General features: G+C 43.0%; 1 protein-coding gene across 1 annotated transcript in view; it reads right to left on the bottom strand.

Annotated features, from left to right (window-relative positions):
- Positions 1–1,857: 1,857 nt before the first annotated feature.
- The window catches only part of LOC119431063 (G patch domain-containing protein 1-like), a 43,881-nt gene continuing 22,555 nt past the window's right edge, over positions 1,858–23,183 (bottom strand). Inside the window, exons 9-16 of the mRNA XM_037698528.2 lie at positions 22,337–22,512; positions 20,828–20,955; positions 14,632–14,744; positions 13,561–13,643; positions 11,156–11,600; positions 9,303–9,400; positions 9,055–9,218; positions 1,858–1,959 (exon numbers count right to left, since the gene is read on the bottom strand). Of these exons, the coding sequence (XP_037554456.1) occupies positions 1,932–1,959; positions 9,055–9,218; positions 9,303–9,400; positions 11,156–11,600; positions 13,561–13,643; positions 14,632–14,744; positions 20,828–20,955; positions 22,337–22,512 (1,235 nt within the window). The 3' untranslated portion in view covers positions 1,858–1,931. The remainder of the gene's footprint in view (positions 1,960–9,054; positions 9,219–9,302; positions 9,401–11,155; positions 11,601–13,560; positions 13,644–14,631; positions 14,745–20,827; positions 20,956–22,336; positions 22,513–23,183) is intronic.

The raw sequence follows: 23,183 nt of genomic DNA, 5'->3' as shown, positions 1-23,183 counted from the left end.
AAAGATGACTTAGCAACTGGCAAGGAAGCACTTTAGTGCTTCCTTGCCAGTTGCTAAGAGAAATACTATAGGACAATGGCACATTCACATCTTGTGCAAGGACTGTACAGTTGGGACAGGTAGCGCCGCCCTTGAAAACCTTTCACTTGAAGGTGATAGCAGGGGTGAAAGCTACCGAGCCTGAATCCTCAAGGAAATTTGTCCAACCCTGTCAACCTTGTCAGGTTGTGGGCACATGTGGAACAAGGTACAGGAGTAGGCATATGTGAGAATATAAAAGCATGTGTGTCATGTTGACGAAAATTATTATGGGCTAGAAGCGATGAGGAGTCGGGCACAACAGGTATCGATAGATGCTTGTTCTTCGTGTTATGTGCTTTTTTATCTACCATGTCATTGAAAGAAAGGGTCAGAGCTCTATCCTCGTACCCAGTGTACATGAACATTGAAACACGAATCACTATGAAGCTCTTGCATTTTTTCACACAGTAATGGAGCTTTAATGACTACCTTCGCCTGTTTCATGTGATCAAGAGCAGCCAAACACGAGAATATTCTGCCAGGAGCCAATGTTCTGCCAAGGGCACTTGTCTTTGTCAGGGCAGACAAGTCCTTTTGTTGAAACATTGGCTCCAGGATGAGGATTCTCTTGTTCAGCCACTGTTGATCAGTTCAAGCCTCTTTCTTCCTGTGAAACCGTTCTTTTGTTCATATGTTTAATGGCACTCAAACACTAATCACTGCATAGTATGTGTACTTGTATGATGTTCGACAAAGAGGTTGCTGCCTCAATAGCATCAAGTATGATTTGGAGCTCAAATAAAGTTGAGACAGAGATATTCATCATGTATTCCTTATTTATTTTCTTTAATAGGTAAATGTGTAAGGCTGACTTATGTAATACATTCACTGTCATGTGTAACAGCATCGCCTGTGTGCACCATGCATTTGCCAAGGAAACATCAGTGTGCATTGGGCTTACGTTTCTTGCAGTTGAGTGATTTGTTACCTGCCATACAAGCAGACCTGCAGTGGACATAAATATAAACTGATGATGATACAAGCAGATTCGAAGGAGGCAATGCATTGACCTGAGGTACTGACAGTGATGAGTTGTAGAAGTAGGTGAGGAGTTCTGCAGAAGCTGGAAGATGACTATAATTTGCGTGCTCACTCACGTTGAGCTGCCAATTCCACTATGGTGTGTAGCTGAGCGTGTTCTTGAAGAGTAAATAGAGGCTGTAAAATGCTGGAGAGCTGTGAATGTACTCACATCTAAATTAATGACTTCAAACTGGTACCACTGCTTAAGTGCAAGTTAGTAAAATTGGGTGGGGTAGAGTAGGGAAAGTATTGAAACCGAAATGAATACCAAATAGCATAATATTCGATTGAATATTAAAAAATATATAATGTTTGCACAAGCCTAGTACATATAAACTTAAACAGAGCAAAATTTTATGACGTCACCTAACAATCTAATTTGAAACCTTGAGCGCACACTGTGTGCTGCGTTCAACAAGTACTCTGTTTGCACTGCCTGCCATTGCAGCATTTACCGTTTCACACAGATTCTCTCCAAATTAGTGTAGCCTTGCACCATTACAAAAGAAATGGAAGCATGGGTTCATCACAGGCACTGCTGAGCCAGCATAATAAAACGATTCCTTTGACTCAATTCTGTTTCATTCTTTTCACCCACTGCTCCGAATACGCTGATGCAGGTGAAATGTAAGTGGGGGAATGGTGCTGTGCAGAAAGGAATAAAATTGCAATTGAATCATTGCATTATTCCAACTCTGCCCTGTTTAATTCTGCCGCCACTATCAACAATAAGAATGTTCTTTCACAAAAAAGCACTGTATAGTACAAAATTTATTGTCATTATTTATTTACATATTAACATCAGCCACTTTTGGTAGCTCCCTTCATCACATAAGCTTTCTTAGCTTGTCAAGCCTGAAAAGTAGGAAGAGGAATAAAATGCAAACATTTAAGGTAAACTGCAGCACATGCACAAGCATAAGTATAGCATAGTGTAGTAGTAACCGGCATATACAACCCACATGAAAATGTTCAGTTGGTCAATTTTACAATTATCATTTGTAACCAGTTAAGACAATCACAAACCAGCAAAAAACCAGCTATGCAACCTTCGACTTCAGTGATAAAAATTTAACTGGTCAGTTATTTTCATCGGGAACTGATCCAGATATAGTTATTAAACGGGCACTGCAACACTTTTTGAATACGGTAAGAAAATGTTCGCAATCTGTAGACAATGTTGCCATGAACAAACGAGTAAAATATTTCAAAGCATGCAGCAGAGAACTCATAATCGCACATAAAAAATAGCTAGCTCTCTCCAGTGGCTTTCGATGCCCCCTCCATTATGTCCTACCTATGACGTTATGCATGCATGCACATTATTCCAATCTTCAAGCAAATGAGAAGCGGTGATTGTTAATGATTCCTGCTCGTCCTGTCACTGCTCCTTTGTTGCTCTCTGGCAACTTTGTCAGATGCTAACCTTGCAGGGTTGCCATAAGTGCAATGTGGAAGGAAGGAAGAAAGAAAGAAAGAAGCAATATGCCGTGCACTGCTATCAGCGCTACCCCAGCTGAGAGGAAAAGTTGTGTTGAGCAGGAATGTGGAAAGTAAATATCATGCTCTATAAATCTCCATTATTAATTAGGTTCTTTTTCAAAACTTTATTCAGGAATATATTCGTGAAAGGCATCGCACTCACTCCAGTGTGTTCTAAGTTTTGAAGAGAAGGCATTGCAGGGTCTCTTTAATGTGTAGTACACTCGGAAGCTATTAACAGTGATACAGAAGCATGTGCCAAAAATTGCTGCAGGCATATCAGTCCACAGGCTTAGCACTGCATGAAAAGTGTGCAAAATAAAGAAGATGCTCATAAAAGAAAAAGAGAGAAGGCTTCGAAGGGCACTGAGTGTTTTTGGTTGATTTTTGAAGAAGTTTCTTGATGATGAAAAGGAAAATCAGCAAGGAAAGGAAAGATTTGCTTTCAATTCTGCTCATGACTGGAACCTCTGGAACCATTAAAGGAGTACTGACATGACATTTAAAATATTTCATTCCTTACATTAATAAATGAAGGTACTCAACCACGAAACTACAAAAAATACTGGCAGGGGTCTCGGAATGCCCTATACAGCTTGGCTGTCTGTTATGCTGCTACAATGGGCTGAACAATGAGTAGCAGCATAAAAGCTGACTGAACGAGCTGGAGTGAGTGGCAAAACGGTGCAATGTTCTGGTATTAAGTGACCACCTCCTGTGACATGATGTCATGATACATACAGCTCCTTACTAACGAAACCAAAACTGGTTCGCAGAAAAGGTATTATAGTAAATTATTTAGGATGCTCTGAGGCTTGCCAGTATTGGTTCTCGGATTTTGAGGTCGAGGACTTTCATTTAAAGAAAAAAAGAAGTTGCAATATACCTTTAACATGCTCTCTCTTACTTTGCCAGTCACAGAATAATGTCATTTTTTAGCATATTTTCCAACTCAGGGAGCATACATTAAAATAACTGACGGAGAACACAAGTGCTTTTGTATTCCACCTCCATGGAATGATGCCACCACAGCCAGGAATCAAATCCATGACCTCATTCTCTGCAGAAAAATGTCACAGCTACTGAGCCACCATGACAGGTAGGCCTACACATGAAAATGAAGTACTTGACAATTAATGAGAATCTTTTTAAAGATCCAATAAGGGAACTCTGTTTCACCAATGCCTCTAAAGTGGGTGTCCCTCTCTTGTTATCTAGTCCTGCCACAGCCACTGACACATTGAATCAGGTGCTGGCTTTGGGATGAGAGCCCAAGGTTGTGGTGGTGGTGATACCAGAGGCATTCAGCAATAAGCCAGTGCGGCCTAGCTCAACAAGCCAACTGCAATCGTTGCCAGTAGACTGAAGAAGAAGCACATTCCCTGATTTGCTACAGCAAAGTAAACGATCTGAACATACTTGGTAAATTCTTCTCTCGTACAGAAGCTAGAAGTGAGCTTTAAGTGCATGTTGGTGAAAAAAGAAAAGTCTCTATGTTCTTTTCTTTATGTTATTCTGTGGTATGAAATGAGAAAGCAAACGATATACAGTTAAACCTGGATATAATGAAATTGACAAATTCCCAAAAAACTTCGTTATAAAGAGGATTTCATTATATGCAGGTTTGGCACGAAATTTGAAAAAGAAACGCTTACCGTATTTACGCGATTCTAAAGCGCCCTCGATTGTAACACGCACCCGTTTTCCGTGACCAAACGAGAGCAAAAAAAAAAAAATCCTTTACAGTACCGCGCACCTCATGCTTTCATACAGAAATACAACTAACGCTCAAGATTAACTCCCAATACACTGAAGTTGCGATGAAAAAAAAAAAAGTCCCAGTTTTCGGGCGAAACTGGGACGAAGAGCGAGCGACACGATGGCATCGTAGCGTCGTATAATAACATCACCTAGTGTCAGGTTAGTGAAGTGAAGCTCAGAGACTTGCGCAGTAACCAAAGAGTGGCGCTGCCAGTGCGTAAAAAAGAAAAAAAAAAAGAAAAAAAAAACTTTTTTTATTCCTTTGGCAACATCAACGGAAAAGAAGAGTGCCGGCTTGGTGGGCTAGGCCAGCTGCAGCAAGCGGTGGGAAAGGTCACGCCCGCGGCGGCGAGATCACAGGAATGCAGGCCCGCCTCGCGCACGCTCGCACTCACGCACACGTGCGCTGGCTCTTGCCTCGCAGTCACCGTGAATTCGAGCGCACCAAGCGCGACGCCGCCGCTTCGCATTCCGTCACGGCAGAAAAGGTGAAGCTTGCTGCTTGCACAAAAATGACAAAATTTGAGGGAAGATTTCTAGGTTGTCGGCGGGAAAAATTCGTTATTTCGAGGGGGTCTCCCGCTGCCACTTCGTTACGTGGAGGTCTCAAATACATGTGCTTCTATGGAGTAATGGCGGGGAATAGAAAAACTTCCTTATATCCAGGAATTCGTTATATGGAGATTCGTTATAAGCAGGTTTAACTGTATATACACACACATACCGGTTGTTCAAAATTAAGCTTTACGGAATTTTTAAAAATCACCTGTGGCAGGTAGCACAATTCTTATTGTTGAGCTGGGTTTTTATCGGCCGTATAAACTTGTAAACATTCCCTGTTTAACTAAATTGGTACTGGTACTGGATGCGTGGACACGTGTCGTTTCACACAAGCGCGAGGCGTCGGAAACAAAGAGCGAGCGACACGATAGCACCGTAGTGTCGTATAGTGTCACCTAGTGGCAGGTTAGTGAAGTGAAGCGCAGAGCCTTGCACAGTAACCAAAGAGTGGCGCTGCCAGCTCGTCGAAAAAATAAAAAAAAACTTTTTTTTTTCCTTTGGCAACATCAACAGGAAAAGGAGAGTGCCGGCTTGGCGGGCTAGGCCAGCTGCAGCAAGTGGCGGGATCAGGTTTGAATGAAGGGAGGGGGAAAGGTCATGCCTGCGGTGGCAAGATCGCTGGGTCGAGGGATGCAGGCCCGCCTCGCGCACGCTCGCACGCATGCGCTCGCTCTCGCCTCGCAGTTGCCATGAATTCAAGCACGCCAAGAGCGCCGCCGCCGCTTCGCATTCCGTCGCAGCGGAGAAGGTGCTTCCGGTTGCTGCTCGCGCAAAAATGACAAAATTTGAGGCGAAATCTCTAGGCTGTCGGCGGGGAAAATTTGTTATTTCGAGGGGGTCCCCCGCTGCCACTTCGTTACGTAGAGGTCTGAAATACATGTGCTTCTATGAAGTAACGGCGGGGAATCGAAAAACTTCGTTATATCCAGGAATTCGTTATATGGAGGTTCGTTATAAGCAGGTTTAACTGTAGATAGATAGGGATAATTTATTTGAAAGAAGGCGGAGAGGTCAGCCTGAGCTCTAGCCTGCTACTCTGCACAGGGGGAGGGGGAACGGGGACATAAAGGTGTGATGAAGGATGATGATGACATAGAAAGAACGATGCACAACGGTCAAAGCAAGTTCAACATTCCGTTGATAAACATTCAGACATGTCATTCATGAAGCCACCACCGGGTTCCATGCCTTGTCTGTGGTCACTAGTTCAAATGAACCTTCAGATAAAAGGCGCCAAGACAAAGCTGGTGTGTGGGCTTCTCTTACGTCAGAAGTACAAATGCCAAGCAAAAGCTTTACAAAATGTAAACAGCTGCGATAAGCGGCTTCAGTATGGCGAGCACCTGAAGGGCACTTTTAGCGGCCAGATTCTCGACACTGCAGATAATCGCGGACATTGACTCTACCACGTGCTTCGGCATTTTCTGGACACTTTCCTTCTGATTATGTCCATCTCCATGCTTGCCTGTTGTGTCGCTGGCTTTATTGGCCCTATCATCACAAATTTTCTGGGAACACCATGTAACAACGGAAGAAAATGGAGAGTCTGGTTGTGTACATCAAAGCCACAAAATTCAGAGCAAGAAGCTGCAAATTTTGGGGCTTTGACATACTCATGAGGAGATATAAATTTGAACTTGAAAAATTTTATCTAGCCAGGTGGTTTTTCATAAGTAATCAAACTTATCCAAAAATGTAAATCTTAAATGTCAGCAATGCAGCCTCTTTTGCCCGTGGTAATGGCCAGCTAGGACAAAGAAAGAACCACAAAGGACAGCGCTCATCCTGTGTGGTTCTTTCTTTGTCCTCGTGGTTTGTGCTGTCTGTTGTTACCATGAAACAACAACTCACCCTATTTTCTGTTCTTTTTTACCCACCAGCAATAATGTGTAATATTTGATGTATGCACTGTTCTTGCATGTAAGCATGCATTATAAGCATGGCATTAATAAAGAAATTACTGCATCTCTCTTCCTATTTATTTATGCTTGACTGAAACTTTACTAGCATTTTAGATGTCATGTTTTGCACATTGCACTTATCTGCTCTCTCTGGTGCTCTTTTTTTTTTCCCTCCCCCACTTCTTATTAGGGCCTCCTTCCTGTTTATGCCAATACAGTTGCTGACTGATAGTTCGGACATGCTTATTCCACTTTGAAAGACTGCTTGGCTGGCCCTCGTCACGGGTGTCGTAGTGACAGTGACGTCATTCTTAAAATGAAATTCTGTGGTTTTACGCGCCAAAACTAGTGGTGTGAGAATATTCGAAACTTTGAATATTTGACTCAAATTGGTTAGTGTTCGATTTGAATCGAACGCCACTTTTACTATTCGAGATATTTGAACCCCCAGAAATTGCTGTTGCCAGTTCTTTAAGTCAGCTTCACCGCAGTACAGCCGTGTTATGCGGCAAAGCATACAGACTGTAGACCGGTTTTCCCTAGCCTGTTCTCTTTTACTCTCTGAATGATTTTTTTTTTTTTTGAAGCACTGGAAATGTGTGATTTCTCAGAAGTCAAACTAGCCCAGCTTTCTGCCACAAGAATGTATTGCGGTGAAGCATATTTGTCATGCAGTGGAATATATCAGAAGTAAGAAGAGGACAGTCTTGAGGCCCCTGCAGGTGCTTATGGCTACCCAACACTACCAACTCATGTACCCACACTGCATTGGTTCTTCATGCATCTGCACAACACCAGCCAGGTGGTGGAAACCTGGCACTACTAATGGTGTCTGCTACTAAACTGGCTATTCCTGTATTATTTTGTATTTTATTATATCTTATTACATTAATCTTGGAACATATTCCATTGTTCTTTTGTATTTCATTATCTCTGTTATTACACTAATTTCACAACAGTTTCCGTTGTTGCTTTTTGTATTACGTCTAATTTTGAAACTGCCTACCTGCTTGACCCAAGGGTCTGTAGTATGAATTAAATAAGTGCTTAAATACACTGTTTCCAAACTGCAAATTTGACCAAGTAGCAAGCTTGGCAATGTTTTTAGACCCTCATTCTAAAGCAGTTCATTACAACCAGAATGCTTCAAAGGCAAATTGGATTAACAACTTGGCTTTAGAAGAAGCAAGGTATGTCCTCAACAACGAAAGCTTCTAAAGAGGCTCCTGCCACGTCAGTAATGTCTAAAGACTTTGATGAGCTCATCAACCAGCAGCAATTTTCACTTGCTTCTGGCAGGAATATTCATTGCCACAAGCAAAGGTTGAAAGATATGTGCATAATGAAATTTTGGACCAAAAAGAAGATCCATGTAAGTGGTGGTGTAGCATGGTGCCCACTGTTGGCTCGGCTTGCGAAGATACCTGCCGATACCAGACACTAGTGCGTACAGTGAGCAGTTCTTTTCGGTGTTTAGAGGAATTGTGACACGCAAATGGATGTTGCTGTGTCCCGAACATGTCGAGCAGCTATCCTTCCTTCATGACAACATTAAATCATCGCAGTTATGATACTGTCAAGCAAAAGTGTTGTACTAGAGAATTTTGTTGACTACAAAGCATAATTTTCCTGTACGTTATTTGCTGTGCAATGAACTTGCTTTTTTTTGTACGTTTGGTTTGTGAAAGAAATTGCATTCTTGCAAAACCATAGTACTATTCGCACTTGGTTTTCATGATTCAAATTCGCTTCAAAATTGAAAATTTGATATTCACACACCCCTAACCAAAACCATGATCCAATTATGAAGCACGCTGTAGTGGGGGGTCTTCGGATTAATTTTGATCACCTGGGGTTCTTTAACGTGAGAATATATGGTATATAAATAGATAACTAAAACATAGCTTTACTATGCAATAATATAAACTTAATGGACGAACTCATTACATGTTACTGAATCCGTAGGATGAGCAGATACTATTTAATTATCATAATCATAGGAATGTTCTATTTTGTAAGCACTGGTTGGGTAATCTTGAGACTCTACAGGCATGATTTTGCAAACTACAAGAATCTACAAAGCTCAACTAAGACATTAAAGGGCAATGCAGCAGGTAGACACACAACTAAAGATACCAGTGATACTATGCAAGACAAACACAGCATGCAATGCTGCTTTGCTATGGGCAACAATTTTTATATGCACAACAATGAAGAAAAAATCTGATGAATGTTCAGTGTATACCTTGACATGATATCTTTATAAGAGGGTTCTTTCTTCTCAGATTTTGGCAGTTCTTCACCTGAAGTGTCACTGGTTTCACTATCTTCACTGCTTTCACGTCGAGAGCTCTTTCTCACTGTTGCTTGTTTTGCATTCTTCTTGTGTTTCTTCTTCTTAAGTTTAGACTGACAAAAATAAAAAGAATAAACTTGGCATAAAATCGCGAAATTTTCAAAAGCATAGAATAAATGAGAGTTTTCTAGACATACCTTTAGCTTTTTCTTGTGTTTCTTCTCACTCCTTGATTTGTGATCTTTTTTCTTGTGTTTGTGTGAGTGTTGTGACTTAGATGAACCTTGAAGGATAGCTGAAAATAGAAAAGCAATAGGGATTAATCGCCAGCAGAAAATTAAATTATGGGGTTTTATGTGCCAAAACCCTGATTTGATTATGAGGCACGCAGTAGTGGGGGACTCCAGAAAATTTGGACCACCTGGGGTTCTTTACCGTGCACCTAAATCTACTTAAGTTTTTTTTTTTTTTTTTCTGGCTTCGGACTTTTGGGGGGTCGGCTTAGAATCAGAGTCGGCCTAGATTCGAGTAAATATGGTAAGTACACGGGTGTTTTCGCATTTTGCCCCCATCGAAATGCAGCCGCTGTGGCCGGGATTTGATCTCGCGACCTTGTGCTTAGCAGCCCAACACCACAGCCACTAAGCAACCACGGCGGGTTCAGCAGAAAATACATAAGTGCCTTAATTGCACAACAGCAAGAAAGACAAAAATATTACATGCCATTTACACACTGCAGCTTAATTCTGCGTAAATTTATGCAGATTGCATCACAGTACACCCATTGCGTTACTACTGTTCATTACAACATTCAAAGAGACATGTTACAGAAATTAGAAAAGTAGTCCCAGGAGGTAAATTTAGCTTTAGCTAAAGGAGCTAAAGAAAATAACATCATTCTTCTGTGCTTGCAAGATGAAAGCGCTGTCCCAGCAGTATTTGTTCTTATGTTTTTGCATGCCAGAAATGATGACGAAGTGAATGCTAATTCTTATGAAGGGGACCCACTGAAGGCAACAACACAAGTAGTTTTATTTATAAAAATGGAAGGTGCTACAGTAGAACCCCATTGATACGTTTTTCTGGGGACCGTGAAAAAAAAATGTAACAGCCGGGAAAACGTAACTGTGAGGAAGGCCACAAATCGCCACAGCTATGTCAGAAACAGTTGTGAATGGCTGCCAGTACCGGTTATTAGACGTCTCAATGCTCCTACCGTGACCGAGCACCGTCCTCGGTGCGTGTACATGTGTATAATTAAGGGAACATGTACAAAGTTTTACGACAGTGGCCCCTTTCAACTCTTAATATGCTTGACCACAATATTTTACTTATGCTTCACCGCAAAACACGTATCCATTGCGGTGAAGCCGACTTGAGAGAACCAGCAATTATGCTACTTATGTAAGACCCTTGCCGGTTCCAAAATAAATGTAACACTACACTCGGTGGATCTGCCTCAGTGTGCGTGGTACCCGGTGACCTTTAACTGATGCACATTTCGCTTCGGGTGCTTCGCCTGGCATGTGCAGCGCCTGGCTTGTGCAACTTTGGCCGCTTATTGCAAACTGTGGTCGCTTACTGCAAACTTTGGTCACTTACTGCAAACTTTGGTCACTTACTGCAAGCTTTGGTCACTTACTGCAAGCTTTGGTCACTTACTGCAAACTTCGGTTGATTATTGCAAACTTCGGTCGATTGTTGCAATGTGCCGGTCGCTTGTTGAAATGCACCGGTCACTTGTTGCAACGTACAAGCTGGCTGCATCACTAAATTTAAGTGACCGTTACGTTAAAACGCAACGTAAGATGCAGGAACATTAGAGATTGGCGACATATCAAGGGGGAACATAATACATGTAAATCAATAGGAGTTAGGTCCGGACCACGAAAACGCGACATAGCAGCCGGGAAAACACAGCACTGAGGAACGTATCAACGGGGTTCCACTATAATAATATGCAAGTTCTGCAAGAAACTTCAGATATCTGCTACTTCGAATATGAGTTATCGTCAAACCAGCCTTAAAATTAGTGCTGCAAGTTGTATACCTAGCCCTGATGGTTCAGTGTTGGTAAAGGAGGGCCCCCCTGGTGGTGGCGTTGGTGGTGGCATGGGGCCATATATGCAGCTGCTCGACGTTTGCTTCGCGTGTTGGGATGACATTGTTTCACCTGAGGAAGCGCCAGCCACTATGCTGCTGACTGGATTAGAGGGCATGTCTTGCAATGGTGCTGGTGGTGCCCTGCGATTGAGCTTCTCAAAGTCCAGGTTGGCAAAGACTCCAAGGGCAGGTCGTGAAGGTTGCTTTACTGCTTCAGTTGGGCTTGTTTTAGGGTCAGTAGCCTCTGAAACGGCCTCCTCACCTACAGTTGTCTCTCCTAACATGGGCTTCCTATCTACGTGCTCCTCATTCTCATCATCTGATGATTCTGAGAAGATTGATTTGAAAAATTCCAGAGGCGGGCGCTCCTCTTCAGACACGTCGCTGGACTCCTGCACCAGAAATATGTTGAAGTAAGAAAACATATTTCGACCCATTATCGACAAGCAAACACAGACTAGCTCTTGCACAGTGGAATGTGATGCCAGGCTGTTGCATTATCGTTGCAATGGTTTTGTTTTTGTTTTTAAAGCATCAGTGTTCACATGCTTAGGTTATATAGAAGATGGTAACTTTTGACTCACATGGCACTCAGTGCATATGCCTGTCTCATTTTCTTGCAGCAGTTAGTCATCATCTATATAGGTATATTGGATTTACCTGAATCTAACGTGCACATTTTTTCAAAGAAAATGGATCTGATGATTGCCTGCGCATTACAATTAATACAAAGCCAAAACTGCATCTGGGGCGTCGGCAGCAGCTTAGCATCAGAGCCATCAGACGCAGCGTCATCACCATCACAAAATAGTGACGGCAAGTTTTTGTGAAAGTTGCTGTTGGTTCACTTTGTGCTCAACTACAATCTAGAGTGGTATTCTTGGCCAATAACTACCGGAGATACATCAATTTCACAAGATTTCGCGCGATTTGGCTTCGGATGCGTCGCCATAATCGGCCTCCAGCGTTTCTGGCACTATGCCAAGCTTGCTGGCTGCGTACAGTACCAGGAACACTGTTGGACGCATACTTCGACAAGTCCGATGCGGAGTCTTGCAAAAGTGATAGCAGTATCTCTAGAAGTGACTGCTCATGAACACTGCCCCTGTGTGCTTGGTATCTGTGGTCAATCAAGTGCAAATGCGATGATGACACGCTGCTTTTATTATAAGAGCTCATTGCTCTTTAAGAAAAGTAAAACTAAATTCATCTATGAAGGTGAATTCTACATGTCTCAGTTTTTCTGATTGCAAACGTGAGGTGCATACTATATTTTTCTTTTATGAATCGGCTGCCTGTTACATTCAGGTGCATTTTATTGCTGCAGCAATTATATAGACACTCTATGCAAACTTCTGCAGTCGCCGTCGTTGTCACCGTCGTCATGAGGTTTCGTATAAAGTTCAAGGGTGATAACACCGTCGCCCATGCCCTATGCTGTATGTGCGAGTGAAAGTGTGTCAGGGGAGCCGGCGATGTGGCTTAATCTCGCCCGCGCGAAAGGGAGGAAAGTGGGCAGAAAATGTGCAGTCCTTCGCCGCGCATGAGGCACCCAACGTTGCGAAGCATTGGGGGAAGGGGGCAGCATTTTACTCCAGATGCAGCTGCATATGTGGCGGCTGCGCATGGACGCGTGACCGTATCTAGAGAGCGATCTGTGTTGGGGGCACAATCTAGGTGCGTCGGCGGCTTGTAGCTTTGCACGTGCTTTGTGTTCTTGGTGCTCATTCTGCGTTGAAGCGATAGACAACAGCACGAAGGTTACTTCACTCGCTGCGCTTCCTCACACCAGCGTTTTGACAATGAGTGCCCACGGTCATTGAGTGCGATGTGTTCATGTTTGCTGTGCGCGCTGACGCTATGCTTAGTTAGCATGTGAATGTTTACAAGTTGATATGGCCGATAAAAGTACTACCCTTACTTCGTATGGCTCTCTGCTGATATGCTATTGCAATCGAGGCTCTGCCTTTCGGGCAAAACTGCGACTTTATTTCAACAATTGGGCGCATGTTAGAATCAGGTAAATACGGTAATAGCTCATAATTTCTTTTCTACATTAATAAAACATTAAGACATGCATTACCACTTTCATTACATTAATAAACTAATCAATCATTAAATTTCACTTTATGTTCTCTGATATGAATATGCTGTCAGTGGTATAGACAGGACTTAATCTTGTGTGTTGGGGAGTGTGAGGGAGTTTGCAGCCCAGTGTTGATTTTAAGAGGTGCATTTCACTTGCTTATAACCTGTTTTATGTTTTAACACAAAATAATTTTCAGTAATTTTCTGACACCAAAACAACATGCTATGTACGCAACTGTTAAATGTGGCCACAAGAACACTTGCCTCTTCATTATCGGACCTGGATTCCACTGTACTTGTCATCACATCTGCACCTGAGCCAGCAGGTTCAGTAACTGGCACACGTCCTAAAAGAGAGATGGGGATTTTGCAATAAGCCAAACTTTTCATCAATGTAGTTTTTCAGAAAACATTTGTGTGGGGAGCCCACAATGTTCCTTGACATAAGCATGTTGCTATGCTGGTAGAGAGAGCTACAAAGGAAGGGGTACGAAAGAAGAAACCTGACAGACACGTGATATAGGAGAGGGACGGAGTGTCTACCACTTCTCCACCGGAATGGAAGCAGTGCGCGCTCAGACGTACGCGTGAGACAAGCAGTCGTACAATCTGGGTAGTGTCACATCGCGGCAACTCATTGAACTAAGGCGGACCAACGGTTCCCATTGGGAAGCGAGCGATTGCACTGGCATTGAAAAAAATAGAGGAGGCAATGCACCAATAAACAGAACCATGGAGCCCCTGATTTTTCAGTGGATAGGTATAGAGCAGAAGCTTGACACATCTGTTTTTTACCGCTTTGGTAAGATGTAACAAAAGCGCGAAAGTCTGATATCTCAAGAAGCCCAGAAATACAATGGAAATGAGCCTTTAAGAGCAGTGTTGCACACATGGCTTTGTCCAAAGTATTCAATTAAGACTTTACTGATGCAATGGCTCACAAGCCTATAACTTTGCACGGATCAATGTGGGAAGCTCCAAAGTGCATTACATAGTAATAAGTGCTATTTTCTACATTAAAAATGAAGTCTGCAATGACACTATATGAGAGCAGCAGTTCTCCCACACAGCAGTATTCTGTTTTCATGTCCTAAAAGCAGAATAAACAGTAGTTATGCCTGCAAATGTTCATACAAGCACTCCCCAACTGAAGCTTCACTGCAAATTCGAAGATAGTACATGATACATGAAAACCCGCAGTTGGCCTGCCAAGTAAACTGGGCTAACAAGCCTTCCATTAACAGATTTTGTTAATATTGCAGACTGAAGGATACAAGGAATTGAATTAAGGCTTTATCTACACTAAACTATATTTAGTTATGACGAAGTCCACACCTTCATCCTCTTTGGCTGTTTCGTTAGGCTTTTTATCTTCATTCACAGGTGTCAAAAAGTTGAAAACGGCATGCTTGTCAACTGCAACGGTTGCCAGGCCAACTTTGCTGCAGCTGTGAAAAAAAGAAAGAGCCCAGGGCATCAGCTGTAAGTTCCAGAAGAAAGCAGCAGTTGTAGAAAATTTTAATTACAGTTTGCATTCATGTATCTTAAGTATAGCACACGAAAACACATTGTGGCCAACACAAGCTGTTTAATTATACTGAGCTTAATGGCACTAATATCTTGTTTTGAGACAAGTAGAAAGCCACCTGAGTGGTTCTTAAAGCTTATTTTATCATCACGAAAAGTGATTTAGTAAGTTCGTTGTACATGGGCTTCTTTTTCATTAAAAAAGATTAACTTCCTTGAAAGCATGAGATATGTTACAATTTGTCTCGCATCTTTTTGTTTTTGATGGGCTTGTGGTGCGGCTGCATGTGCAGTTCTACACACGTTTCATTTAGGTACGTATCTCTGCGTTATTAAAAGCTGGTCATGAGCAGAATGTGTGTGTCTTCTTCCTTGTCTTAGTCTGTCAGCACTTGCTTCACAAGATGTGAAGTATAAAAATGGAAAGCTCAAGGCGAACTACTGTGGTAATTTTTTGTACCTTTTTACTATTAAAGTCATGCAGTTAAAAGAGCTATAAAATACTGCTCAGTCACCAACCTTGCATAATTCTAACAGTAGATAATTTAAATGCGCATAGTATTCCATAAAAGACCAATTTCTGCCAACATTGAACAAGGAATGAAAGCACATAAAAACTGGACACTGCATAAATTGTATAGTACAATTATAGTACAATTATATAGTACAATTTTGGCATTAGTATAACTTGCGGACTCATATATGTACTCAACATCTTCAGAATCTTTAAGTTCAATATTCCCAAAGGGACACTAAAGGCAAATATTACAGTGTTTTAGTTGAGCGTCTTTACGGTCCGCTCCGCTCCGAGTTGCCCCGCTAAGCCACAGCGGAGCGGCGGGCGACTTTCACGTTTTAGTTGTGCGTTTAGCGTAGCGGAGCAGACCTTTCGTAGTTGCAGCCCCCTGTGGCCAAAGTCAACGTAGTGAAACAAAATAAAAAGCTGTTTTGTCACTTTTACAAAGTAAGACGAGTATATATAACTTATTTGTTCATGAAGTATCTAGACGGGTGCTTGTAATGCGTTACCGGTCCATTTTATCGAGTGGAAAGTGAAGCATCGACTTGGTGAACGCCACGTGATAGCCAGCGAGTTTGCATTTCGAATCCAATCCAATCCTTTCTGATGCCAGTGCGCTGTCGACGTTTTGGGATAGCTGTGCTGTTCACTTTGTATTTCCTTAAATAAACAGTTGGAGGTGTATTACATCACGACTAGTGCATCGATGCAAGGTGCTTCGATGCACACGCGAGAGAGGGCGCGTGCATCGACCACACTCGCTAGCGGAAGACAGCAGCAACGCTCTGCGCTCTGCTTAGACAGCTTGTAAGCGGACCGTGTTTCTCGCCCCGCTAGCCCGCTTGTGGCTAAGCGGAGGACGCATGGGCATTTGTGCTTCCGCTCCGCTCAGCAGCTAAGCGGAGCGTAAAAACGCTAAACTAAAACTGTCTATTAAGTCAAGCTAAATGACAGATTAGTGCTCGAGAATCTCTAAGGCGTCAATATTATCGTGAACAGAGCCTTAGTAATCGAGAAATTAAGGTAAATGCAGGACGCGATTAGAGACTCCCCCAGGAGATTCAAGTACTTGCCCGATGACGAAGGCACTCCTCATTTAAATTGTGTCACTAGTACTCAACCACTCGTTATAAAATCATCATTGTACTGTATTATAAGACGAAAGAAAATGCTACTTGACAAGTTCTATTCATTTTTAGGAAAAAGAACTCATTGACATTACCGTTCACAACGGCGCGGGCGGTATAAAGGTTTCGTTTTCACTGGACTCTGCGCCATCCGCACTTTCACATTTCAGTAGTTTCGACTAGGGATTTATACACACCCCCCTAACACCCCCCCAGGAGGATCTGGACCCCCCCCCCCTCCCTTTTGAGACAGGCACTCATCCTGGAAAAAAATTACGCTGAACCCATGCACTGTGGTTAATTGCTTTACGAAATATTTACTCTTTGCCTACGCTGTTCAGGCAGGGACCAGATGGTATCCTACAAGGAAATTCTACAATTCTACTGCCAGGGATGGGGGCATTACCCTGCCGCTCCCAAAAATTTCGATGAAAAGCAATCAGTTACCTGGTGCCTTTTACAGACGCACACTTTCCTAAACCCAGTGACGTACAGTCACCTCTATCCTGGGCTATATACAGCAGATTGCAAATTATGCGCAGGTAGAGCCGATCTTCATCACATCATGTGGTCATGTCTCCTGATAAGGACCAGATAACCCACTAGCTTATTGCCTCCCCTTCCCATCACTACCCTAGAGCAATGGGAGACTGCACTGCTCAGCGGAGACCTGGATCTCCAACTCCGGGTCGTCCAGATGGCCGAAGACGCCGCCAAAGCGCAAGGCCTGGCCGCCGCCTCAGGAAGAAGAGGACGGTCCCTCCCACTCCCCTCCTCCCTAAACTCCAACTCAGAAAATAAAGTTTATACTACTACTTGCGGAGGTGGATGCTAGGTGGCCTTAATAATGAGGTCCAATTTTGATGTTCAGCGCGCAGACGACAGCACTACACTGTGACCTGCAGGAAGCTGAGAATCCTTGAGGTCGCGGTAAACGCTTGCACGTTAATGAGATGCAAGATTCATGTTTGGTCTTTCTGTTTTTCCATTTTAAGTCAACATACTCATATGCACAATGCGTACAGTACGAGCACTACCCCTGTGCTTAGTCGTAAAACTTACAAAGTGGCACATTGCTTTTGTTATCGTTAAGCTCTGAACGATCTGACTGGGGGATGAGTGGAATTTACGGAGGGTATCCTGGAGAGCTGGCTTCACAGCAAGCACTGCTAATGCTCGCGTGTGAGGTCGAGAGAAAAAGAATGTTCCCTGCTTTGTCATCAGCTGCAATGAAGATACAGCTTCTTCCCGTAGGAATTGCTGCCGTTGAAAGAAACTTTTCCACCATGAACAGGCTCTTAACATGAGATACTAGATGTCACATGACGCCCGCCCATGCCGATGCGCTGATAAAAATTTATACCGAAGCTACAAGTATACCCAATATTAGGAATGCAACAAACGAAGAAAAGGATAAATATTCGCAGTTTGTGGACCAAGCCTACATGAAATCAAAAATATTAACTTTAAATTTTAAGATAATATGCCATGAAAATTAATATTAACGAACAGAACTCATTTCATATCTCATTCTTAAATAAGAAAATCCTATTTCAGTATTCTTCCCTTTTCTACCCACTGCCGACTGATTCATGGCCAATCCCCTGTACTGGGTTGTGCTATACATATATGCACCAAACCAAACCAAACCTATATGATGTGAACCAAGAAACCACGTCGGGTATTGTAGATACGTGCGAGGTGACACGGTGCAATTGTGTAGTTTGTGTACTACCAGTTTCTTCTTCTTTTGTTTTAACAGCGGAGCTGTTTAAGCTGGCCGTAATGTGTCTGCTGAATCCAAAAATCTGGGCCGATCCTGGCGGTTGTGCAGAAAGGGTCCAAGCGCAATGGCAGATACCCCTGTGAACTAGCGAAGGTGTGAACAGCGGAGCTGTTTAAGCCAACCGTCAGTCCGTAACGCGCGAACAAAAAACACAGCTGAGCGATGACTGTCACCTGCATTGCCTAGCAACAGCTGGCACAGTTGTGCATGGTCTTCACAAGACTCCGCGCCGCTTCGGTAGGCCTCCGCCAAGCTTCGCCGACCTGCCTAGACACTGCGTACAGCTGCATCTGCTCCGCAAACCTGCCCAAACTGCGCGCAGCGCATAGCTGAGTTTAACCATGACGTTCCGTGGGGCGGGTGGGACGGTGGGGCTTGACTGTGCCGTCAGCGGTGATAGAAACGGCTTGTGTGCAGCGCCAGTGTGCCATACGTAGCGATGGGGAGGCCGAGGAAGATTCGCACTCCCAAGGAGGAGGATGCTTACCGGGAATCGCGTCGCGTGGCCAAGCAAGAGTGCGATTGACGACGCCGAGCATTGCATAGCAAAACCTCGATAAAAAAACATGTAATATGATTAAAAGCTTGATATACCTTGTCAAAACTTAGGAAAGACATGTGAAACATTAGCAAAATCTTAGCAAAGGCCTAGACTATACCTAGATGCCCATCTGCTCCGCTGTCTCTTAAGCATTGTGCGCCTAGTGCAAGCTTCTCTAATTTTTTTTATAGTTACTTTGTGAATGTGGGAGCCATGGTTGGCCTAGTAGTTTCTTTGGATATTGTATGTACCGGATCATAACGGACATGATGCACATATATGCTTTTTAAATGCGAAGCATTTCAACGTGATCATAGTACCACATTGAGAGTATCTATCTATCCCTCCCTCCGTGTGTTCGCCTACATCTTGATGCTCTGATGGTCGTTTCAATAACTTGTTGTGTACCAAGATTGGCATAGTATGATACAAGTGTATGACGAACATAAATGACAGTTCATGACATGGATGTCATGACATGCATGCCATGTAGGTCATGAAACAGTCGCCTGCATCTTTGTGCGCTCATGGTCGTTTCGTTAACATGGTATGTACCAAAATTGGCATAGCATGACAAGGGTGTATGACGAATATAAATGATAGGCCATGACATGCGTGTCATCTAGGTCATGAAACAGCCGCCTACGTCTTGGTGCTCTCATGGTCGTTTCATTAACTTGGAAGGCACACTGCTTCGCATAACATCGATTCCCACAGGGCGTGGGATCTGCCGGCTTTTTTTTTCTTAGTTGTTATATTTTAATTGCATTGTTTAAGGTATATGGCTTCTCCGTGTCTATTGTACTTGGTATTTTTTTTTCTCATGCCAAGTGATATTGTACTTTGTTTTGAAAACGTCTGCACTTTGTTCTTTCAATAAGACTTGTAGATTAAGAACTTGCTTCACGTTGTTCTTCATATAAAAAAAGAATAAACTTCGTGCAATCAAATGAAAACTCTAAACGCTCTCCCTTATGTTCTTGCAATTTTTAAACATGGTGACAGAATGACATGGCTGTTTAAATATAGTACTGAACTTATAATCCCGAAAAACTAGGCCCGCATTTCAGCCTTCTGTATACAGCGCTCATTCGTGCCTGCCTGTTTCCACCGTCGTTGTAGTATTGTTTGCGCAACAACATCAGCTCAACATGCACCAACAAGGACGAACTCCCTTGTAAGATGTGGTTTAATATGCTTGTTTAAAAGTTTAATTAGTGTACTTCTAACTAGCAGCTTTTCCATCACCTATTTGTTGCAAAAAGCGTTATAATCCTTAATTACATAAAACAACGTGGTAAAAAGAGCGCTAGCCCCTTGAAGCTCTTACCCCCGCCGCCTTTCGCTCAAAAAAAGATAAGCAATAACTTCCTATCCACACCCCCCTCATTCTAGTAACAACCCCCCAAAATCGTAATACTGGATAAACCCCTGGTTTCGACTGGTTTTGCGGGCTCGCGGAACTCACTGTCACACAAACTGCAAGTAGCAGAGAATTCCACTTCTATGTGACGTCGTCTGCACAGAAGGTCAGCTGGGTGCCATTCAAATTCGTCATGTGTAGTGCTGCATTGGTCTTGCTGGCTTGCCAAACTGCAAGTAGCAGAGAATTCCACTTCCATGTGATGTTGTGGAATGCCCGAACGGACCATGCCACTTGACCAAAAGCAGCTGCAGTGGCGAATCTCTGTCTTGGCTCAGTTTCTCCATGGCTGCGCGTTTGCGTTTTGTGCAAGAAACCATATCGCTGTCTCTCGGGCGTCGTTTTACTCACCGACGGCAGCTAAGGGCTCTGATGGTGTATACAACGTCATCACTCCCCGGTTGGGTGGCGGGAGATTTGAATTACAATAAAGGTATTCGGATCTTTCAGATGCAATTTTCTCATATTCCAAGTCTTCTCTCAGCACGAAACAAGCGTTGTGAGGTTTCTGGAATGGTATTTAAGAAGTCCACGTCGACTTAGTATTTGCCTTTAGTGACCCTTTAAGCTCAAAGGTTTGCACACAGGTGAAGCAAAGAGGGCTTACTTTGGATATGGATTTGGCACATTGAATCGTCTGCACAGAAGGTCAGCTGGGTGCCATTCAAATTCGTCATGTGTCAGCTTTCCAAACATGCCTAATTGAGCTGCCTTGGCTGCATCTGCAGTTTCTTCCTGCATGTAGCAGAGCAATATGAGTGACAAACATATGAGAAAAGAATGCCAAGTGTCATGGCAACAGTACTATGACAACCCAAGAATGCAGTGGCAAATACACTGCTGCCCATCCATACAAACGAAATTTATATAGATGCGCCAGCCAATTAAGTCTGTTCATTGCCGCGACATTGCAAGGGAAGCAAGCTACTTTTAATATCAGTGTCCCTCGTGAACTATTTTTGAGAGCACAGAGGGCAGGTGCAGTGCGGCATTGTAGGCAGAGCTCGTAGTGCATTTTTAGTTTGTCACCAAGTACAGACTTTATTGAGCTAAAGTCTTACTTTATGAAAAGGTGAGACATAAAGGACAGCCTAATTGCATACGTATACAGACTTCCGTTAATTTATCTCAAGCTAATTTTATTTTTCGGTCAATTTGATCCAGACTGAAAGTCCCGGATGGCGACCATGCATTTTCATGGGCCAAAACATTGTTTTTTTGATCCTAAAATGAGCCCTCACCAGATACTTTAAACTTATCTGGCCGGCCCAAATGCGCCTGATACAAATGATGACCCCAATGGCTGCGGGGTCTTGTTTTGGCAGTGCTACAGGGGCAGTGAATTTGCTGCAACGTAGACCCTAGAAAAATTTTCAAGCAAAACATGGCAGCTCACAATGAATGATTACAATATTTATCCGATTCTAATGTATGCCTTTTCTCCCCCCCCCCCAGAAATTGGTCCAAAAATTGTTTGCATCATGCAGCTGGATACAAAACCAAGACCACATTCACCCCATTAGAGCCAGTGTCATCACTGTTGCCATTACAAGTTGACAGAACAAGTTCTTGCGTAGCATGGTGACAATGATGCAATGCCTCAATGTCTGATTACAAAAGTTCATAAGTTTTTTACAGGTTAAGCTAGTGGCAACAAAGTCGCGTCATATATTCTCCGCATTCTGAAGGACTGAATACGTCACAGGACAAACTACTAGCAAAGTGGTTAAGTGGCTAAGCCCACATACAGGATGTGGGCTTAGCCAAGTTTAACTGGGGCCTTACTGCATGCAATGCAAGCAGCAATATTTAGTCCAAGAATGAGGCTGAAAACATAGTGATGAAACTTGCTACAGTGAAATCTGAAGAAACTGCTATATGAAAGAGAAAGTTGTCAGCCACCTTAATGCAGCACAAAGCTATAACGAAAAACCAATACAGATTCTTAAAAAACACCTACCTACCTTCACTCTGCAGATTTCAGCAGAAGTTATTTTGTTTCTAGCTAGCACTCTCAAAACTGGATAAGGAGCCTAGCAGAACTCAAAAAAAAAAAAAAAAAAGAAATACAGAAAAAAGAAGAAGGGCAGAAAAGGATGACAACAACCCAACATACCACTTTATCAACAGGCACATCAATGGTGTCATCATCCTTGAGTGTTCTGGTGGAAATGAACCGAGATCCCAGGCCCTGGCTTGGTTGGCAAATCATAGCGGCCCTTTGGAACTCTTTGCGTTCTCTTTCCTTTTCCCATTCTGTCATGCTGACTGGTTGCATGGCTGAAAATATCTCTGCAGGAAAATGTGTGCAAATATTACCGTCACCACTAAATTAATTAAATTATGGTGTTTTATGTGATCCTGTGAAGGCCACCATGCTGTGAAGCACAGTGTGAAGACCAGCGATGTGCAGGCAACCATCGCTTCATCATGGTCACAGATCCAATATATTGTACAGCCAATTTCAGCCACTGACATGTAGCTTTTGAATAATAAAGTGCATTTTAGGCCATTTTAAGGAGCAACTTACTTAATTTTGAAGTCGCTAAAATGTCGCCGGTAGCTAAGTTGAAAAATTTGTCGCTACACAGAAATCGCTAACATGCTCACTGGTCAAGAGACATCCAATAACAGCAATTAAATCAACCCAGGTACTGCGTGATCCTTTCTGCTGACTAAAAAAGGAAGACCGGGAGATGTAAAAATATCACATGACAATGCATCCGTGTGCCAGTGATTGTAGTAGTCTCAAATTTGCACTGTGAAATCTAGTATGCTGTGAATATGGCCCACATCTCTCACAGAGCATGCGACAGAAACCATCATGACCTTGGTGAAAGCAAAGAGAACTTGCCGCATGGTGAAAATTATAAGGGCTTATTGTGTGCACAGGTAAAGAAGATGGGCATAGAGCGGATTGAGGCTGACTCAGGCATGGGAAGAAAGGGTAATAAAAGGGATTC

Source organism: Dermacentor silvarum, chromosome 1 (assembly GCF_013339745.2).
Source record: "Dermacentor silvarum isolate Dsil-2018 chromosome 1, BIME_Dsil_1.4, whole genome shotgun sequence".
NCBI lineage: Eukaryota > Metazoa > Arthropoda > Arachnida > Ixodida > Ixodidae > Dermacentor > Dermacentor silvarum.
The sequence above is the reverse complement of the archived record's forward strand: the minus strand, read 5'-3'. Positions and strand labels throughout refer to the sequence as shown.